The following is a 22,370-nucleotide window of genomic DNA, read 5'->3' as shown; positions in this document are numbered from 1 at the left end:
CCACTGGTTGGCTTTCAGCCTGCCAGTGGTGCATGCTACACAATGTTTGATTGGAGATAAACAACAGTACAAAAAGGCTCTAGTAGTCGAGAGAGAGAGAGAGAGAGAGAGAGAGAGAGAGAGAGAGAGAGAGAGAGAGAGAGAGAGAGAGAGAGAGAGAGAGAGAGAGAGAGAGAGAGAGAGAGAGAGAGAGAGAGAGAGAGAGAGAGAGAGAGAGAGAGAGAGAGTGCTCTATGTGTGCAAAAAGGATAGGAGTATGGACCCACACCTCCTTACATATTTTGCAACAAGGTAGTATAGTTGCATTTGAATACCAAATCCAATGGCGCTCAAATTGCTCTTGCAATGGGGCTTTCTTCCAAATCAACTTATCACATTGCTATTTCATTGGCCTTGAGAGGTGGAGATGCAAAATAGACTCGATAGCCTCTACACCAAGACTATGCACAATGGCCTCATCATGGGAGGTATACAATAGGGACACCACCTAGCTTGGAATGCGGCTAGGACGCATGGTAAGCGGTAGGCACATAACACAAGGAAACTGTGAGGGAAGGAGAGAGAGGGAGAGGAAGAGATCATTAGAGCTTCATTAACATGGGCTTCATAAACACCATACAAATATAAACAAGGGGAATATCACATAATCAAAATCTCACAAACTCATGTGTGCATGGTAACTCAAACCTCTTAGCCATTAAGAAACATATACATATACACACACCAAAACAAACAACCATGGCCAATACTATGCCATAGTAGAATTATTCGTGTATAAAGATGCATACACAAGGATCTACATGTGAGAGTGTGAGTGCTACAACATGCTTGTGTGTTAGAGCTTAGCTGTTGTGTGTTAGAGCTTGGTTGTGTGTGTGTTTACGAAAGAGAAGGCCTCCTTTGATAGGAAAAGAGAGTGATTAGGGAAGAGATTATGAGCAAGAGGGGTAATCACAAAGTAACCTCAGTTAGAGGCATTTTCCAAATGAGAGAGCTCCATGTGCCCTGCTTATTGACCAATTTACTCCTAATCGCCTTCATCATGACGAGATTTGTCTCCATGCCACCTTCAATAGCTTGAGTCCAAGAGCTTCTTTATAATATTTTAGAGAATCTTGATAAAATAAGAGAAAATCCAGCAATAGTGGAGAGAAAACTATAAAAAATTTTGCGTCTAGAGTTGCATAACCATGACTTCTTCCCGTATGGACAGATAGGCTTCACCATTTTGGGCCATATCTCCCAAAAATAGAGAAAAATCCCACAAATATATATGTCCGTCTTTTCCCTTCCAAAAGTCTTCCAGGTGGTTCCCTCTTGACTTCATGTGCAAGCCTTGTGTCCATAAGTGAATTATGATTGACTTTGATAATATTTTGTTGACTCCAACTCCATAATTCATAAGATTCTTCTCCCTTTCACTATTGATTCTTATTCTTCACCTAGAGTGAGACGATCATGTAGAATCAGCATCCAACGAATTTTTTTGTACTCATAGGGTTTGTTCCTACCTCTCCTTATTTCCAAGATCCAAATGTATCGAAACCATAGCTATGTACAAAATATACATAGATTTTTTGTGATTTTCATGCATCAGGTCCCTCCTCCTCTGCGAAGGCTTGAGGCCTTGCCATCAAGTACATACCAAGAGAGAGGTGGTCCAAAATCTGAAAAGAGGCCCCCATTAGCCCTCCCTATGAAACTAGAGACCTTTATGCCTCTAGTTCCATAATTGAGTTGATTGAGTAGTAGAGGAGCTGATATCTAGTTGCCTTTTGAACTAGCCATTGCATTTGGCCATTACTGAGGTCTCGAGGATATTCACATGTTCTCAAAAAGCGAAAGACAAGGCTCCCTGTGGCTAGAGCATCAAAGATCAACAAGTCAAACTGCTTTTGAGTAAATGGGAAGCCTATGGATTCCAAAATTTTGTGCCAATATCCTCCAAGATCCCATGTAAAGAATAGGATTGTCACCTGCAATGTCCTAACAATAAGACTTCTTGATTCATGCCAAAAAGGATAGGATTTGTAACCACCAGAAGTGAAAGGATAAATGAGTACTTTATCTCCTTCCAAGACAATACTTAGAATCATGATTTCCAAGATTGTACCAAGAGTCCTCCATCTACGGCTTCCTTGTTAATGTGGAAAGTCCCAGTTTTCTTCAGAACCTAGCTTACCACTATTACTCAAGTGAGCAAAAGAGTCACTATCCTTTTGGGTGCTGTCAACAAAAAGGTCCATTTCCTTTCTTGACATTGGTAATAATCCACCAACCTTGCAGCTCAAAGACAAGCTTGATACATGTTGTACCAAAGTGCATAGCATTTTACAAAATATAGGCTGCAATCCACTAGTTGAAAAAACAATTTATCTTGACTAAATGCATGTAAGATCATACTCCAATATTGCTCATGCTAGGATTCATTCTTTGTGACTCTTATGAGCACTCCTTTTCTAAGGGTTCTTTAAAGCTTTTCTTAAATGCATCAAATAGAGTACGATCAATCACAATCTTTACATCTAGGTTGCCAAACCTAGATCTCCAATACATTGCCATTGCATCCACTTGCTTAAGAATATCCACATTAGGAAGAGAACGGAGTCTAGGAGGACCTCTTTATTTGGCAGTTTAAGGATGTCAAAACTTTTTTATTGAGAAAGTAATCAAAGGACAACTTTTGAATTCAAACATGAAAAACGGCTAGTTTATTTGAATTCAAAGTTTCCCCCCAAAATGGAATTTAAAATCTAGCAGTTAAACCATATCATGTAGCATATTTATGAAAAGAGCTCGACGTGTAGATTATAGATCTATGTTCTCTGCTCAAATTGGAGATCATATGTGGGTGTTATGGAAGGCTGAAAACTATAAAACTGTCCACCTCTTTATTGGGGGGGGAAAGGGCATCCTTTGAAACTCTTAAAAATTTCTTACACACCCACCATTCTTGCACACATGGCGTATACCTATTTGTCAAAATGTTAATCGCCTCCATAAGCTCATGGCAAATAAAGAGGCCCTCCTACACCCCACGTAGGTGGGCTACAAAATCCCACTCCTTGGTAATAATTATTTGAGTTTGGTCTACAATTTCTTTCTTTGATTGGCGTAGTACCAAAGACTTCATGTTCAGTTCTTGCAATGTATATCTGGTGGATCCACCTTGTTGTGATCAGTGAGAATGAGACCTGTGATTTCAAGAGAGCTGTCACTATCATTCGTTGTTGTAGATTCTTCCTTCGATACTGTAGAATAATTGTTAAAGAGCTCATATGAATTAGTTTCTAGTTCCATCCCTTGTTGCTTATGAGTCTTCGTGTTGTATACAATGTCCTTGCTCTTTGTACCTTGTATCTTGAGAATATTTGTGTCCAAATCTTGCTTTTCTCTCATGGCCATGAGCCATGATCTTTTTAAGATAGCTAGGTAGCTCTCCCCCTTAGGGATGCTCAAGCCCTGCATAGAAACATCATTCACAAGATCATAAGATTCTATAGGCTCACCACTTGTGAGATGTGAAATGCTAGTTTTTAGTCGTGGCTTAGACTTCCTCTTGATTGACTCCCTTTTGGTCTTCATCTCGTCTTCCCTTTGTGAAGCTTCTTCATGTCTAGAGTGATTAAATCCCATGATGTCTACCTCTTCTACCTTGGTCTCACCTCTTGCCACTTATTTTATGGGTTTCTCCACTTTCATCTTGCCCTTACCTTCAAGACTGATAACACTCACTACCTGGTTTCAAGCTAGTGGTGGTGGTAAAGGTGGAATGAGGGTATGCGGTGGTGGTTGTGGTTATACATGTCGTTGTAGGATTTTTACAGGTAGTGCTTGTTGTGGTGGCCATGGTGGTGGCGTTCTTGCTCTTGGTGGTGAGATTTGGTAAGTCGGTAACTCTAGAAGACCTCCCTACTTTAACTCTATTAGCAGCTACCATAACAATTCTGAGGTATTGCCTTCACCAAACCTCTTTGCAAATGCAACACGTAGTAAGTCCCATGCATCCTTGGTAGCTTGGGGCAAAGCAGTGTACCAAGACTTGACCTCTACTTTCATCAGTAGAGGAAATATTCGTAGCCGTGAAGCATTGTCATTCTTGTTGGAAACCACACAACCAATGTCAAAGTTAACCAAAAAATTGGTGGTGAAGTCTTCTCCCTTCTTTCCATTGAATGTGGTAAAAGCGACACTTGCCATGGTGGTAAATCAATGAGTAGACAATCACAAACTTTGTTTTTTTTTTGGAATGACTTAATGATTCAAAAAGGTTTATACGTGGGTGGAAAACGTGAGCAGTAGCTAAGAAGAGCACAAGGCTATAGAATAAAGATGTTTACATCAAAAGAGTTAATAGTAATCAAGAATGGGTAAGATGATGGGACATGGGGATCTAAGGATTATGTATAGCATCTCTGATACAAATAGAAAAACAATCTTTTGATGGTAGAATATCTTCCTATCAATGTACACATTTACATGCATGTGTTGTAAGAAAAAAAAGGGAAAAACTTTTGGCCTATTGTGATTATCCATGCTGGGTGTAGGGAAAGGCTTTGAACACTAGAGTTACATACCTTAAGTGTTGACAAGGTGACACCTTCACCACAGACCTCTACCTATTTTTGAAATCCACATAATCCTCCATATTGGGTTCAAAATAGATTGGGTGAGAAGAGTCTACCTCAATCGTCTTTCCATTTTGCATGCGGTGGTGATGCTTGGGTTGTCGTACTTCACTTGAACTCTCTAGGCCTTGAGAGAGCGTAGGCCCACTTGCTTCTACCAAATGCTTTAGGCTTTGTTTCTTGGACTTTGTGATTGATATAGTTGACAACACTTATCATTCTTTCTTCACATCCTCTCTTGGGTATTGATGACACTACAACCAGGCAATAGCACTTTGATGAAGGTCTTTAGTGCTTCTACAGTCTCATCTTCTTTAATCTTTCAATTTGAAAACTCTTGTAGCCACTCATCCATGATTGATGGCATGCATCACTACTCTTTGTAAACTGAAGGTCTTTGCAAAGCTCTCCTCCGTGGGGGCACCAAATGAGAGGCAAAGATGCAAAACAAACCTGGTAGCCTCTACACCAAAACTATGCATGATGGCCTCATCATGGGAGGTATACAAAAGGGGCACCACCTACCTTGGAATGCGGCTAGGACGCATGGTAAGTGGTTGGAAAATAACACAAGGAAAAGTGTGAGAGAAGGAGAGAGAGGGAGAGGAAGAGATCATCAGAGCTTCATTAACATGGGCTTCATAAACACCATACAAACATTCACAAGGGGAATTTCACATAATCAACATCTCACAAACTCATGTGTGCATGGTAACTCAAACCTCTTAGCCATTAAGAAACATATACACATACACACACAAGAAAAAACAACCATGGTGGCTACTATGTCATAATAGAATTATTCATGCGTAAAGGTGCATACACAAGGATCTACATGTGAGAGTGTCAATGCTAGAACTTGATGTGCGTGTGTTAGAGCTTGGCTATGTGTGTGTTTATGAAAGAGGAGGCCTCCTTTTATAGGAAAAGAGAGTGTTTTGGGGAGAGATTACGAGCAATAGGGATAATTACAAAGTTACCTCAGCTAGATATATTCCCCCAATGAGAGAGCTCCATGTGCCCTGCTTATTACTGACCAATTTCCTCCTAATCGCCTTCATCATGGCAACCTTTTTTCCCATACCACTTGAGTCCAAGAGCTTCCTTATAATATTTAAGAGAATCTTGATAAAGTAAGAGAAAGTCTAGCAATAATGGAGAGAAACCTATAAGAAATTATGTGTCTAGAGTTGGATAACCATGACTTCTTTTCATATGGACAAATAGGCTCCACCATTTTGGCCATATCTCCCAAACCAAAGCTTCAAAATTTTTAAAAAAGAATAGGGGCAGAAAGATTAGCTCAACGCCTATTATGTTTTTGTTGAAAACTTTTCGAAAATGAAAAAACTAGAGAAAAATCCCACAAAAATATGTGTTCGTCTTTTCCCTTCCAAAAGTCTTCCATGTGGTCCCCTCTTGACTTCATGTGAAAGCCTTGTTTCCACAAGTGAATTATGATTGAATTTGATAATATTTTGTTGACTCCAACTCCATACTGCATAAGATTCTCCTCCCTTTCACTATTGACTCTTATTCTTCACATGTAGTGAGATGTCAGGTAGAAGCAACATCCAATAAATTTTCTCGTTCTCGTAGGATTTGTTCCTACATCTCCTTATTTCCAAGATCCAAATGTGTCAAAACCATAGCTATGTACCAATGATATACATATATTTTTTGTGATTTTCATGCATGAGGTCCCTCCTCCTTTGCAAAGCCTTGCGGCCTTGCCATCAAGTACATGCCAATAGAGAGGTGGTCCAAAATTTGAAAAGCGTCCTTCAACGTAAGTGGTATTATGTATGTCCAACTAAAGAACAAAATACCCTTTGTCTCCATAGCTAATTTGACCCTTGTTTTAGAATCATAGTCCCTCTATCCCAGAATGATTCTAGAGAGAATTACATTACCTTCTTGAAGGTTAAAAGTAATGATGCAATTACCACAAACTCATGGCGATCCTACTAGGATCTCTGTCATTGGATGCTGTGGTGTTCTTAGAACTTGGATATGTAGTATACTACATAGCACGCACAAGCAAGCATGCAAAAGCTCAAAGCATTGCATAGAGAGAGAGAGAGAGAGAGAGAGAGAGAGAGAGAGAGAGAGAGAGAGAGAGAGGACTTTAAAGGATAAAATGTATTGAATTTCATAGATAGAAGGGGCCATTATTAGGGGTCAAAATAATTTATTCCATTATACTATATGAGGCATTATAATTATATAGAAGTATCTAGATGTGCAAACGTGGATGTTGTAGGCGTAGAAGCGCGAATGGCCACCATTGTAGGATTGGTTGGAGCAAGAGAACTGGAAATTCTGACCGTGAGCACACCCTTCTCGTGAGCTGAGACCCAAGGCCAATGTGGCCACTTGGATTCTTTTTGATTGAAAGGTGCAACTAATCAATAGTTTCATTAGTTAGTAATCTAATTAAAACTCATGTAGATTGTTTAATTGGAACTCATGTCACAATCAATGCTTCTTGAAGGCTGTCTTCTCTGACAACCTCATGATTCCTTCCTCTGAATTGCATGCTCTACTGGAGTTGAAGCCTCGCTTTGCAATTTCTGTCACACTTCTTTGAGCTTGGGATGCAAATCATGCGCACGAATCTTCTTTGTCACTGACCTTGCAACTCATGGTTGTTTGAGAGACCTTAATGCTACCCACGGTTGTTAGGACCGGTGAGTTGATTGCTATAGAGATTGCTTAGGGGGTTCACCATTTAGTATACCTCTATATAACGTGCATTTGCAAGGTATTAAAAAAACCCCTCTTTTAACATTTTTGAATGAATAAAATCATTAGGGCAAAAAACGACTCAAAAAGGGTCATGTAAGGAATTGGTTAACTTACTAATTAGTAGAGCCGTTGATGATCAAAATGGCTCCAAATTTGGCCGTTTTGGTTTTTTAAAGAATATCTATGCAATGTAAAGCGTATCTAGGTATATATCTCTAAATATTCAAAAAGATATCATTTTCAATCCATTCCTTTGCGGCTCACCTCAAGCTTTGTTCTTATTCAACAAATAGTTGTTTCCACTTTTGAATCACTCAATCCCTATTTTTTCTCTCTGACCTTTCACGATATTTCTCTCTTCTTTTCTAATGCTAGTAGCTCTGCTACTATGTTATCTCCATTATAATTTTTGTGTGCTCTTCATTGCTGACAACAATGAGTAATACATCTTCCATTAGTCATAATCGTAAATTTTACTTAAACATTAAGCTAAGCCAAGAATATGCTATTATGCGGAGTGTCTATCAAAGACCAGTTATAAATGCAAATGAAGCACAACAACTTTGCAATGAGGGAAAGAAGCACATTGATCTATGGAGAGATGAAAGCTTGTATCCACCGGATCCCAACACTGGAAGGTATCCATCTTTTCACACACCTCATGGTTTGATGAGATTTGTTGGAGATGGGATTGAGGGCCTACTATGATATAGTTCTAGGCTATCTTAGTTACACATTACTCATACACAGTACATTCAATATCTCCAAACTGCTTTGTCTTCGAATGCAACAAGAATTTTAGAATTTAAAACCAAATACCGTCTCTAAAACAAGAAATCATCAGCTTCATACTTTTAAAGAAACTCCAATAGGATTAACAGCACGTGTAAATGAATGAGAGATGTAGTAAACTTAAAAGAAGGTTCCGAACAAAGAAAAAAAGGTTAAAGATTACTGGAGAACATGTGACCAGCCTTTTAGGATTTGATATACCCAATGTTCAACAAAGAAAAAAAGGTTAAAGATTACTGGAGAACATGTGACCAGCTTTTTAGGATTTGATATACCCAATGTTCAACAAAGGGTGAGATTCTTGAATGAGGTAATGAACAACGTGACATTTTGAAACTTTTAAAACTTTCAAAAATCAAATCCAAAAGAAATTAGTATTTCAAAATTTATTGAAAGTTATCGATTTATTGGCCCAACCTTTTCAAATACAAGAAGTTTGTCACAATGGGGGTGAGAAGAAGGGGTTATAGGGCCATCTCTAAAACCTGGTTTTAGGTCCTTAAGTATTACAAGATTAAAGCTTTTGGATTTCCTAGGCCTCACAATGTTGGGAAAGTAAGGACTTTGCTAAATGAAAAAATACCCGAACATTTTGGAGAGTACTATCATATAGAGGGAACGATGCCATATGAAAAACAGAAGAAAAAAATCTTCTTTAGAGTATAATGTTTTGAATAACATCTGGATGAGTATAAAAAAAGTTCAATCTACTATGGTAAGATACTATAAAATGCAACAAGTAGATTGTGAAAGGAAACTTATATTTGTTATGAAATTGGATGAGGCTCAAATTCAAAAATATCAAAAAATGGAAAGAGTATCTATATCCCTAATGAATAGAGCATTGGATTATAGCCAGGGTAAGTTAGATTCACCATACCACAAAACTCAATTGATTGAAGCAGCTCAAATACCAATAGAAAACCACGATACATTGACATGGCTCTTTTTGCATACCGACATCCTTTCTATTATAGAGGACCAAAATGCAGGTGAACAACTCCATATAGATGGCACGGGTGACTTCATTGTAGGTCAACCTTGTGACCAAGACATTTAGCCACTCTCCACCAAAATACGACCATCAAAACCCAAGATAGAGAAGACAAGAGTTCCATACTTTTGTGTAAGTGTCAAATTAATATTGTACTATTCCTTAATCCTTAGATTAACAAACAACCCTTTTCTAGCTGCTTTTGGCCCTAATGTGACCCCTTATTTCAGGGATTTTTCCAAAATTGAATATACAAACACCTTATTTTAACGTATCTTGGTTAAATAACCTAAAATTTGCATTTTAAAAACCCATTTAATCAAACTCACGTTATACATTAACATGATTACATAGTGCACCCCCTGAGAGAGATCGAGGACTTGGAGTGAGGCACAACAAAAAAGCTCATTGAGGAGGTTTGAGGAGAGATTGAGAGTGGAGAGGTAGGTGAGGTAGCCGAGATGCGAGATAGAGATCCTACCAAGCCAGAGCATGCAAGGTTGATGGTAGAAATGTGTAGAAAATGTCCATAGACATGATTATACTTAGTGTAGATCACTCCCATCCATGATATTCCAGCAGATGAAGAGTTTTAGGAGATATGATGTGAGGTCTGAGCTTGTAGCTCGTATAAGCCATGATTAGTGGTTAAGGTTGGGTTGTGGGCTCGGGAGGTGGCTACAACTCATAGCCATGATTAGTGCACCAAAGTTTGGTTGTAGGCACTGGAGGTGGTAGAAAAGGGCCAGGTACCTACATCTCAATGGATACACCCGCTCTTTTACAAGTATGTGTTGATCGCTATTCAAGCCAGGCAAAGAGTGAGGTGCATTGATGCTCACATTTTGAGCGCAAGCAAGTTGCTATCCATTGGAAGATCATAGACAACAAACATGCTTACTGACAGTCCAATATAACATGCACATCCTCTTGGGGTAAAGCCCCATGTGGCCGGTCAGGCGAGGTGCCCGCCCACTATACTTATTCATTATGTACATAATAGAATAAGGGGGCTCACATGTATAGAGTGAGTTCTAGCCCCTGCAGACACAAGGTCTCCTCTTCTCCTCTCTTCTCCATTGCTGCACACACTCACACACGCTCCTGCTCGTGCTCGCACACTTCCACTGGTATCAGAGCTCAGGGATTGGGAGCACCATTGGAGATCAGCGGGGAAGCAAGTAAAGAAGCAGCAAAATCTGTAGAACGTTTTTGCAGATCTGTTTTGGCCTACCAAAATGTCTTCATTTAAGCCGATTCTCGCTATTCATGACCGGTTTTTTGTCCTCTTCAACTTTGCAAAAAAAAAAAATCTCAAAATCTTCACTAGTTTTGAGATACTTCACTCAGACTAATTCAAGTCTAGGGTACACAGGTGCAGATTTTTACAGATCTATTTTGACCTGTAAAAACAACATATTTTAGGTCCATATCAGCACTTCCCACCCGTTTTCGTGTGGTCTACAACTTTGCAGAAGGAAGTTTCTGCAAATTCTGAGCGGTTTGGAAGATATGGGATGACAGGCTGGAGGGTATTCGGAAAGTTGAAGATTATGTATGCCTATTGTGGTGATTTGCTACATTCAGAGAGCTCGGATTGAGCTTTGTCATTCTCTGGTTTTGCGCATTGATGTTTTTCTCTCAGTGAAGAGAGCCTGGGTTGAGATTTTGCGCATTGATGTTTTTCTCTCAGTGAAGAGAGCGTGGGTTGAGATTTATGCGCATACGTTGAGAACGCTTTGTGGATGTATGCATTCTTGTGGACTCTTAGGACTCAAGAGTGGCTTCATCAGAGGTTATGTACATTGACTTATGCGATTGAGCAGATTTCAAAAAATGTGGTGCACAAATTTGCAAAGAGTTTTGCAAGCATTTCCGGCATGATTGTGAGCTGAATTTTCAGCTGATTTGGATGCTCATTTGCTACATGCTTGATGCTCGTTTATATTGCCATGTGGATGCACATGATGTGTGCTTTTCGGCGGATGGTATTCTTCACCTTAGAATGGTATATGTGGGCTGATTTTTAACTGTTTTGAGAATCAATTTGTGACATTTTTGGGTTGGTTTGTGTCCAAGTTTATGCTAGTATATGCCTCGCTTGTAGAGTGCAGTTGATGCACTTTGTGTTTCGGATTACAGGATTGTTTTCCAAGCTTAAAGAGTTGAGACTTTGGGCCAGCTCATGTATGCTTGAGTGCCGATTTTGCACATGATTTGCTCATGGTTTTTATCATGTTTAAGGCATGTATGGTTATTATGGTTAGATAGCCAAATACTGCCAAAACTCTGCTGGATTTTTCTTGCGAGTTTATTTGTTTATGTACATGGATTGCAATGGTGTTTTGATTGCATTTGGAACTCAGTGGTTGATTTGCCATAGTGTTTTGGCATCGCATTGTGAGAGTGTTTTCTCACTAGATTATGTCATTTGACATACATGTGGTAATCTCTTCAAGAGGGAGATTATTGATGATAGTTTCATTGATTACCACATAGTGCTCTTGGATTAGAGTGGGTTTTTTCGCATCATTTGAGCGGTTTTGCTCACTTGGTTTCGTTACATTGATCGCCATATTTGTTGACACTTCTCTTATACAGCTTATGACAACTTATGTTGTATTTTGACAACACTTGGTGTTATGAGTTAGCCAGGCTTTGGCTATTTTCAGTTGATCGATTTGTGCTTGGTCTTGTCATATGTTATCACTATGGATTTCCATATACATCATTGTCAGGGTTTATGCTTTTCCATACAAAGTTTGATGGTTCAAACTTTGAGCATTGGAAAGAAGGTATGCATGATGCATTGACTCAGTTGGGCCAAGTGTTGCCACTACAAGGCATGGATGCTATGCCGGAGTCTATGACTAATGATGAGTGGGAGACTTGGATGAGCTTGCACATTCGACGATCAGGCTACACCTTGGTGAGTTTATCTATCACATTGGTCTGGATGCATGCACAACTAGAGAGTTATGGCAAAGATTGTGCAATGTTTTTGGCACAAATGAGTCTAGAGAGATGCCTATAGTTAAAGGACGATCTTGCATACATAGAGATGTTGTGTGTTGGCATTGTGGTCATACAGGATATGTACATAGGTGTTGTTTTTGGTGGATGAGACAGCGTAGGAAACAACATAAGAGGGATGCTATCACTTTAGATGATGTGGGAGAAAATGTAGCGTATGTGGCTACGCATGACGGAGATGTGACCTTTGCGTCCATGTTTACTCTTGACTTTCTTATGTCGGTTTTTGACGACACATTACCTTCGCATTGGATACTAGATGTGAATGCTAGATTTCATGTCACGCCGAGTCGTGAGTGGTTTAGCACATATGCTAGTGGTATGCTTGGACATGTGTGTCTAGCTGATGGTTCAGTGCATGACATAGTTGGTGCAGGAGATGTCAGATTATTGTTGCCGAGTGGTGCATCATACGTGTTGTGAGATGTACGCCATGTGCCAGGTTTGATGCAAAGCTTGATCTCTGTGAGTCAGTTACGAGACAGCGGATGCTAGGTAGTACTAGATGAGCATAGTTTCAGATTGCATCATGGACATCTAGTCATAGCGAGAGGTGCTAGTGTTGGCACGATTCATGCGATGCGAGTACGTCATGTGCGAGATGGCACAGTCTTTGTGAGGACGCAGACATGCAGAGAGACAAGGCATGTCTCCTTTGCGGATAGGTTGCATGATGCTCCAGTTTGTGAGCATGTTGAGCCAGTTGTGTAGACAGTTGTCCAGCAAGGCATGTCATTTGTGGATACGAGGACAAATATGGATGGCTTGAGTGCTAAGGATTCAGCCATGATTCAGTCATTCATGGATATGCTTAGGCCAGAGGCTGATGTGCGTGAGTTGGAGATAGGCATTACTCTTGCCACACAGGGTTCAAGATAGACAGATGCTCTTGGTGCGCATGTGACATGCGATGTACACAACGATGGATTCCATGGATCGGAGTTCGGGTGTTAGGGTGATTTCTATGAGTGGAGTTCTGAGACAGATTTGACTGAGATGGTCAAATTGGCAGATATTGCTAGGATTGCATCAGCATTTGGGAGTCTCATGTACGAGATACTGATCTCGAGACCCGAGATTGCATTTGGAATAGGTGCATTTGCAGTGGGAGCAGTTAGTCGTGTAGTGACTGACGTTTGCCTTGAGCATAGGGGTACTTTGTAGAGTATGGTGAGATACCTGCAGGATGTGTGCGACTTTGTTGAAGAGTATGGTGTCGATCCCTCTATACTTTCTCTACGATTAGAGCTGGGTGCACACAGATTTAGTGAGCCAGTGGGCATTGGATGAGGTCATCCTTGTGATGGCCTTGTACAGGTTTTGTACGGTTTTCTTTTCTCTTTCACGGCCACATTGGCCTTTACGAGGGAGGTTGTTGGGGTAAAGCCCCATGTGGCCGGTTAGGCCAGGTGCCCGCCCACTATACTTATTCATTATGTACAATAAAAAAAAGAGGGCTCACATGTAGAGAGTGAGTTTTAGCCCCTGCAAACACAAGGTCTCCCCTTCTCCTCTCTTCTCCATTGCTGCACACACTCACACACGCTCTCGCTTGCACACTTCACATCCACGTTGGCAACTCGTTGAGATGAGAGTAAGCAGGACCATCCATAGTGACCCCGCAGGTCAAGCAGAGAGAGAGAGAGAGAGAGAGAGAGAGAGAGAGAGAGAGAGAGAGAGAGAGAGAGAGAGAGAGAGAGAGAGAGAGAGAGAGAGAGAGAGAGAGAGAGCCATGTTGGCACAATGAGACACCAGTAAGGGAGGGGAAGCAACCATAATGGAGCTCCATCTTTGTCTTTTTAATATACTATATAGATTCATCTTGAGATTGGGATGTCAAAAGTTCACAAGCCTGAATGGATGGATGAAAAAAAAGACACGGTCAACACCCGTCAGGTGAATTGAATCCACAACCTACCCGTTTGAGAGGCAAATGCTCTAGGTATGCGGGTGCATAGGTTTTGATGGAATCCGAGGCAAAACATACCCTTATATGGCAAACACAAACATAAAAAATTAAACTCAACCAAAAACTATAAACTTAAACAACATTTGATGGTGTACGTGATTTTAGAATTTTGTGCCTGGCTTTGCACGCGGTCGATCCCACAGCTTGGGCCCTCTGGTCTTTAGCACTAAGACCACCCCCCCCCCCCCCCCCCTCCAAAAAAAAAAAAAACAATAAAATAAAACTAAGGTGTGCAATAGTGTTGCTATTCACATGAGCTAGCTAGCTTGGTTGGTTGGTTGGTTGGTTGAGCACTCGACCACCATGACCTAGGTCATGGGTTTGAGTGCTACCAAGTGACCTTGGTAGCACTCACGAACGTTTTCTTCAACTGCACGGGATTTATGCGATTGGAATAAAATTTAATATGTTCAATAGCATCGTTGTTCACATGAGCCATTAGAGATTTCATGGTGAAAGAAACATTCACAAATCATTTGTATCAAAAGACACCATATTTTCTCCTAGGCATGCATTAAGGGGGATAGGCTTAGCAATGCTTGCATCCTCAACTTTAATGACACTTTTTTTTTTTTTTTTTTTTTGCCATACTCACAATTATGAGTTGGAGAATTTATATTAACTCAAAAAGTATACAAATGCCCTCAAGCACACATGTGCCTTAGAGGGCATGTAATCCAAAAGAGGGTTGTACAGAAACAAAGAGGATACAAAACTAGTGGTGACTAACGTAACCTCTTGTGTGTTCTAAGTAGCTTAGGGCATGAATCCAATCTTAATCCTTACCTGCTAACTCTCTTCTTGCTCTAATACTAACCCTCTTCTTGCTCTAACACCATATATGAGCTCAGTGCTCATGCGCACAATATTGTCAAAACGAGCTACAATCAGTTTGGCCTCAAATAACCGAAGGTTCATAAACTTCTGGACCTGGTTCAAGTAGCAAAACCTAATAATTTGGATGCACACCAAATGGCCTAACTTTGGAATCCATGTCCTCCCAACATCAGGTCATCAGTAAGAAGATGTTCTTCCAAGTTCTCCGTACCCATTTCCAAACCTTAGCGGCCAGCCCTGGTGAAGTAGGGCAGTTGATGAATAGATGAAAGGGGTCTTTAAAGGCTGACCTACAACCAGATAAGGTGTTAGAGCTAATCCCTCTAGCGTGCAGCTTAATACCAGTAGGCAAGGCTCCGAGAGCTCCTTCCAAGTGAATACCTTTATGTATTTCAGACATTTAGTCTCCCAAATGTCCTTAATACTCTTTTGCCAGCGCTCTTATGAGGAGTTTTTCTTCTAGATTCTAGTGAGTGGGTTGAACCAATCCTATTTGTATATCAACACATTATAGACTATGGGTCTTGTGCAGTGAGAACACTCTATCCTTCGGCCAATGCCAGGCTCTCCAATCAGTTTCGGATCCATTGACAGGTGGAAGTGAGCTTGCAAGCACTTCCAAGAATCTACCGATAAGAAGTCTTTCGTACATACCCAAGTTATGTTGCATCACTACGAGCTCCACATCTTTCCAGCCAGAGCTTCTATCATCCCAAACATGAGAGAGTTAAAAAGATTCCTTTTTTGTTGTTTACCAAGCGTGCAACATCCCTCCATAAGGGGTCCAAGGAACCCTTCCCTAGTTTGGAGAGCCAGGGGGACCAATTGAGAGATGAATCCTTGAAGTATTTGAAATTCTCCCCCCCATTCCAGGGTTGAAGCTGCTATGTTGCAGTTTTGTGCTAGCTCCCTTGTGTAGCCTCGAAGCTTCAAGAGTGTCCAAAAGGGCACCAAACTCTTGTCCTACAATGTGCATTCTTCCAAGTGCCCCCTTTTGAGGCAAGATTTGCTTCATTAACCATATCTCAGGCCATAATAGCCCATTCCTCCTTTTGATCTGTTAATGAGATCAATAATCCCAATTCCACCTTGATTCTTTGGTCTTGCTACCCATTCGCATTTCCCCCATTGGCAAGGGGTTGAGGTTTTTGTGTTTCTTTTCCACAAGACCGTTTGATAGGCTTCAAAAAATCTTTCCAATTGCATTTGATCAGTTTTAGCAATGATGATACGAATGAAATGCATGGGATCATAAAATCATTAATCACAGTGATTCTGCTATGGAAGGGGAGGAGCGCAAACTTCCACCTTTTCATTTTGTTGTTTATTTTGGCCAAGAACCAGTCAATTGTTTGCTTGTAATACCCACCCCACGAGGAGTGCCAAGTTGCTTGGACACAGTTCCCTTACATATAACTTTCCCTAATCATTCCATGGAATCGAACGAGTCGCTTTCTGAGAAAGAAATCAATCTTGATTTCTCAATATTGCACATTGGGCCGGAAGCAGAACAATCTTGAGGGTTCTTCGTAGCATTTTTGAGTTGGCTTGAAGAGAGAGCAAAGAGTTGTCTGCAAACAACTTAGCAAGCAGTTTTTTTCCTCTAGGAAGTGAGAGACCCTAAATCTCACGTAGACATCTCTATAGCCAATTTCTCTACGATTGTGCAAGCGAGTTGATTCTTGTGATAGGAAAAAGGCAAAGCTCAGAGGGTTGGCCGAAGGCTACCCAAGCCATCATGGCTAGTTGAGAGGATTTAAGGACTTGTCTTGGTAAATCTTTTTTGTATGGCCTCGCTTTGAGGCAATGTATGTTCTGGTTGTAAGCCTTAAGGCACGGTATGGGCTTTGGGTCTCTTTGTATCTTTCTCAATTTTGATATATTCACTCACAATTGTGAGTTTGGCAAAAAAAAAAGGATATCACCCACCATAGGGAATGTAGACATGTTTGGAAGAATTCATTTCTTTTTAGGATTTCAAGGAGATCTTTGAGGTCTCAAGGGATTCTTCCAAGAAGATCCTCCTCTTTTCCTCATGTAGGTCTCTTAGGTCTAATGGTTGTCCTCTTCTCCTTCTCTTTCACATAAAGGATGTCTAGTATTTATGTGGAGTTGGTTCCAAAAAAGGCACCACTTAAGTCTATATGTATACACAAAAGCATATTAGTACAATTTGTTCCCTCCTATGGAAGAGCTCATTGTAGCCATTTATAGGTAGCATCCTCATCCATATATAGTCTCGGATGCATGTTATCATATTTGAATCTAGGCACCCGCCATTTGAACAATAATGTGCCTTGTAATGGGGGCAGACACCCATGAAAAACATATTAAACATTGTTATTGCAGCTAGACACCGTCATGAGAAGTGAGCATGAAATAAAAATTGCGACTTGTAATGGGCTTAGATTCTATATACCCAGCCAACAACATGTTTATACTTGTATTGGGGTTGGATATTAACATTAGCAAAGTGAACATAAGAAATACTGAGTGTGTGAGAGGATGACACATATATAGATAGATTTTATTATCGTCCTTGGATGTCAAAATATGACCTATGGGACCAAAGATATGTATGTGATGAACTCTCTATGGGACTCACAAGTGATACTCGATGCTCAAGGATTTTGGTGATGAGAGTCGCAATGGAGAGCCCACATTGTGACTCGGGGAGGAAAGCGTGTAGATCTAAGTCATGGTGGTTGAAAATGTGAGAAAAGCAAGTTCGGATGTGAGTAAAAGTTGAGCACTCTAGCAGTGTGTGGTACTCAAACTCTCGAACTTGCAGTGAGCATAGTGTGCATAGTCAATTAGCATCTTCTCCATTGCCCCAACTACCCCATTTGACATCAAAGAAAGTGTCACCTAAGCCGAATTGGTATAATGATTTGTATTGCCGACAAGGAGATAGGCTCAAGCATATAAGGGCTAGTGTTGATAGGATTGAAGGGGGGGGGGGGTAGTTTTAATGGCTTGCACACAATCCTAAGTGACCACAAAGATCTATCCGATGAGTCTAGAACTCAGGATGGATGTGTGTGTGTGTGTGTGTGTGAGAGAGAGAGAGAGAGAGAGAGAGAGAGAGAGAGAGAGAGAGATCTTTGTCATTCAAAACCATTGTGGAAATCCATGATACCCAAATTGTTAAATGTGGTGCTAATACGACATCACAAAACAAGGGGAGGTGCTTATCCCTTCCAAATATTAGCCATGAAACATCGTCGGACAATGGCTACGTACCACGGGCAAGAGCCATGTGTATGCATCACCATGGCCACCTAATTGATGCACCACCCTAGGAGGAGGATACACTCGAGTTTTCAAGGGCAATATCCCTAGCAATGTGAACACCATGTGGGCACAAGGTGTCCCTCTAGCGGGGACCCAATGGGGGATTTGAACCCACAATACTTAGGTTGAGAAGCGAAACCCTGACCAGTTGACCAACTACTAGAAGTAGAGACACGAGCGGAAAAAGCGCTTTCTGGGGGATTAATGCTGGAAAGAGCATGGAGATATAGGTTAGTTCATATGCCCCCCTTCTCTCTCTCTCTCTCTCTCTCTCTCTCTCACACACACACACACACACACACACACACACACACACACACGCACACGCACACGCATAGTGCACAAGTATCACGATTCTCTACTTTGAGAAATTTTAGACTTGAGAAGCCTTTACATGACTTGAGAAAATGACTCATCACCCAAGTTGAGCTTACTGAGAAATCGACTTAAAAAAATTAATCAAGAATATTGGTCTTTGACGATACAAAAATCGTAATTTGAGCTAAGCAGGTAGCTATTAGGAGCAAAAGTGACATTTCAATGACCATTACAAAGCCGCCACAAAGGCCCCTTCATAATCGTGTATGCCTTGTCGACCCGACGTCGAGGATTGAAGAGACCATTGTTGCTGAGAGGTGCTGCCCCATCACTATATCACACGGTTGGTCAAATGGGATCAATGGTGAAGGAGGAAAACGCGGGGCGTGCCAATCGTGGACCGTCAGATTTGACAATCACCCCGAATTTACTAGTCTGCCCGAATGCAAATTTACCCCGAATTACTAATCGGTCCACATTTACAATATGAGATACTCGAATCCCCTATATTTCAACGAACGCATGCGGGCGTAATGGTTAGTGCACATGGCTTGTAGTGGAGAGGTCGCTAGTTCAACGCCGAGGCCGGGATGTCCAACAACATGCCATTCACGCTAACTCCAATCACAAGGTAATAAAATTGTGAGTGACCTCCATATAGTCTTTTAGCACGGGAATGTATCGTATGTAGAGGCTTGCTTGGCAATCCCGGAGGGAGTCGATAGGCAAGGATGAGAATATAGCAAGTGACATCGGTTGTATGTGCAAATAATGCATAAAACCAATGTCAGTGGCTACCACATACTTTGGGACACCCCTGCAGAATTGATAGGCAAGCCTCTACATTACACTCCTTATACCTGAATGGCATGCTACTAGACATCCGAGCCTCAGCATTGGTTGTCATGTTATCCGAGAGCTCCTATCGGGAGAGAGAGCGGCAGAGTTGAACGGAGAGTGTATGTGCATTGCACCTGAGGTGATGTGCACGCAATCACGCCCAATACCGGCTGCTGGACATTGTCGCAAAATTCATGTGCGGCGAGGTAAAATCTCTCTCTCTCTCTCTCTCTCTCTCTCACTCACACACACACACACACACACACACACACACTCACTTGATAATTTCTTGCAATGTGTCTCTCCGTCCACTCTCCGCCGCGATGGAGGCAGGGAAAATACTTGACCCGCTTGAGCTCACTACCAGTACATGAGTATCGATGGTTTACGCTCATTTTACTGGGCGTAGTTGCCCGCTCATCCTCCACATGTGTGTGAGAGAGAGAGGGAGAGAGAGCGCTCTGCTACAGGGTGAGACTAGCTGCGCTGGCCAAGGCGACTTAGTATTGTAGTACAGATATATATAAAGGGAAGGCATATTAGGCCAAATTGCAAGCATACATTGCTGGCAATGCATATAGCATGCTGTGTGGGTTGCTCACCAGCCACAACATGCAAATTATCTTCTCCCCCCCTCTCTCTCTCTCTCTCCTAGTGTCCTGTCAATGGAAACTCTCTCAACACCTAGACACCTAGTGCTGGTATGTATCTCGTTTGGATGGATGGTTTAGCATTGATGTGGTGTTGTGAGAATCAAAAACAATATAGTATATTCACTATATGAAACTTTGAAAATGTTTACCGAGAGCTTTTATCGCGGTTTGAAGAGAGAGAGAGAGAGAGAGAGAGAGAGAGAGAGTCCAAAATGGGATGGCCAAAGAAGAGACAGGGAGGTGGGGGGACTTTTTTTTTGCATTTAAAATATTACTGTGGATATTTCTACTTGACCAGTAAGTGTGAAGTCATCGTTACATCCTCCTCATCTGACCACATGCGAGGCATTGAGGGATCAACTTGTGCCAAATACTCTAAAATGTAAATAAATGCCTTTTGTACGATCTATCCTTTGGCCATGCATGCCTTTGGCTCCGCCCATAGTTGCACAAAATCAAAACGTGATGATGTAGGTAGTAATACCCGCAACAATAACTGGCGGTTTAGAAAAAACAGAGCAAGGTATGCTCGCTTTTTTGGGCATACCTTGCTCTAGTTTTCACCCACCAGTGCATTTGCAGGTATCTCCTTTCCCCTTATCCCCCCCCCCCCCCCCCCTCTCTCTCTCTCTCACACACACACACACACACACACACACACACACACACATGTCACTTTTATGTGTGGCTAACTGTTATGAGAATGGGTACTTGCTCTATTTAACACTACATGGATGGTATAAGTTAAAGGTTTTAAGTAGGACATGTTTGAGAGTGATGCATAGTAGCTTAGCGAACAAGGTCTTAAGTAAAGATAGAGTACTCACATGCATCCATATAAATAACACAATAGATTCGTTAGGCTTGAATACGGGTGTGAACGAACCTATCAATTGTTAATATTACCATGGATATTTCTACTTGACCAGTAAGTGTGAAGTCATCCTTACACCCTCCTCATCTGACCACATGCGAGGCATTGAGGGATCAACTTATGCCAAATACTCTGAAATGTAAACAAATGCCTCTTGTACTATCGATCCTTTGGCCATGCACGCCTTTGGCTTGGCCCATAGTCGCACAATATCAAAACGTGATGATGTAGGTAGTAATACCCGCAACAATAACTGGCCGGTTAAAAAAAACAGAGCAAAGTATGCCCGCGTTTTTGGGCATATCTTGCTCTAGTTTTCACCCACTAGTGCATTTGCAGGTATCTCCTTTCCCCTTACCCCCCCCCTCCCCCCGCCCTCCTCTCCCTCCCTCTCTCTCTCTCACACACACACACACACACACACACACACACACATGTCACTTTCATATGTGGCTTACTGTTATAAGAATGGATACTTGCTCTATTTAACACTACATGGATGGTATAAGTTAAAGGTTTTAACACTAGTCTGGTAACCTAACACGACATAAAAGCGTCCTTTCAGGGTTTTGGAAAAAATTCCAAAACTATCTACTCATTTTGAAAAATCCTTTCATGAGCTTATAGTTCAAGGAATACTACATATGGCAAAAATGCGAAACTTGTAAAATTCCTCATCTCTTGGTCACAACAAGCCTCCAAAGCTGACGGACCCGTGCATTTCACCCAAAACAACCATTTCTTACGGTTGATTGCATATAAACAAGAGTGGAGATTTTTGTCCTGTTACCATTCTAGTGTTAAATTAACTTAAGGAGGACATGTATAACAATTGATAGGTTCGTTCACACCTGTATTCAAGGCTAACGAATCTGTTGTGTTATTTATATGGATTCATGTAAGTACTTTATCTTTACTTAGGACCTTGTTGGCTAAGCTACTGTGCATCACTGTCGAACATGGCCTCTTTCACTTCAGAATTAAAGTGTTCTTGATTATCTTATATACAAAACACTAGAATGATATCTCATTCTCACTATGATGTACAAAACAGAATAAAAGATTGAGTTGTTTTTGTGGTGATCATTGTTTTTTGTCTAAAGCCACTTGTTTTTTGAATTGTTATGTTCTTTTGTTTATAAGTATAAGTCTAAAAATAGCAACACACATATTGTTTGAAGTGCTCACTGTTTGCATTATGCGCTCTTTTATTTTCCCCTTGGTCAAATTTTTTGCATCGATTTGCTTGTATTATTTACTCTTTTGTTGCCCTGATCGATTTGTGCTTGGTGTTGCCTTTGAGTGAAAGACATAGAGAAAATGAGAGAGAGAGAGAGAGAGAGAGAGAGAGAGAGAGTGATTGATTAGTGTGTTTGAGAGGGAGGAAAGA

At 41.1% G+C, this 22,370-nt stretch overlaps 1 protein-coding gene across 2 annotated transcripts; it reads right to left on the bottom strand.

Annotated features, from left to right (window-relative positions):
• Positions 1-2,621: 2,621 nt before the first annotated feature.
• Positions 2,622-19,955, bottom strand: LOC147427894 (uncharacterized). 2 transcript variants are annotated; one of them, XM_086497059.1, is made up of 2 exons: positions 19,732-19,955; positions 2,622-3,462 (listed from the first exon to the last, which is right to left on the bottom strand). In XM_086497059.1, the coding sequence occupies exons 1-2, from the start codon at positions 19,846-19,848 to the stop codon at positions 3,136-3,138; spliced, it is 444 nt and encodes a 147-aa protein (XP_086353185.1). In that variant the 5' UTR covers positions 19,849-19,955; the 3' UTR covers positions 2,622-3,135. The 2 variants fall into 2 exon arrangements, 1 of the variants encoding a protein (XP_086353185.1); XR_015186006.1 differs by lacking the exon at positions 2,622-3,462 and adding an exon at positions 14,431-18,502.
• Between the last annotated feature and the right edge of the window lie 2,415 nt (positions 19,956-22,370).

The sequence above is a fragment of the Adiantum capillus-veneris genome, chromosome 23 (genome assembly GCF_014529385.1).
Source record: "Adiantum capillus-veneris isolate H3 chromosome 23, ASM1452938v2, whole genome shotgun sequence".
Classification (NCBI taxonomy): Eukaryota; Viridiplantae; Streptophyta; class Polypodiopsida; order Polypodiales; family Pteridaceae; genus Adiantum; species Adiantum capillus-veneris.
This window is presented reverse-complemented; position numbering and strand designations above follow the sequence as displayed.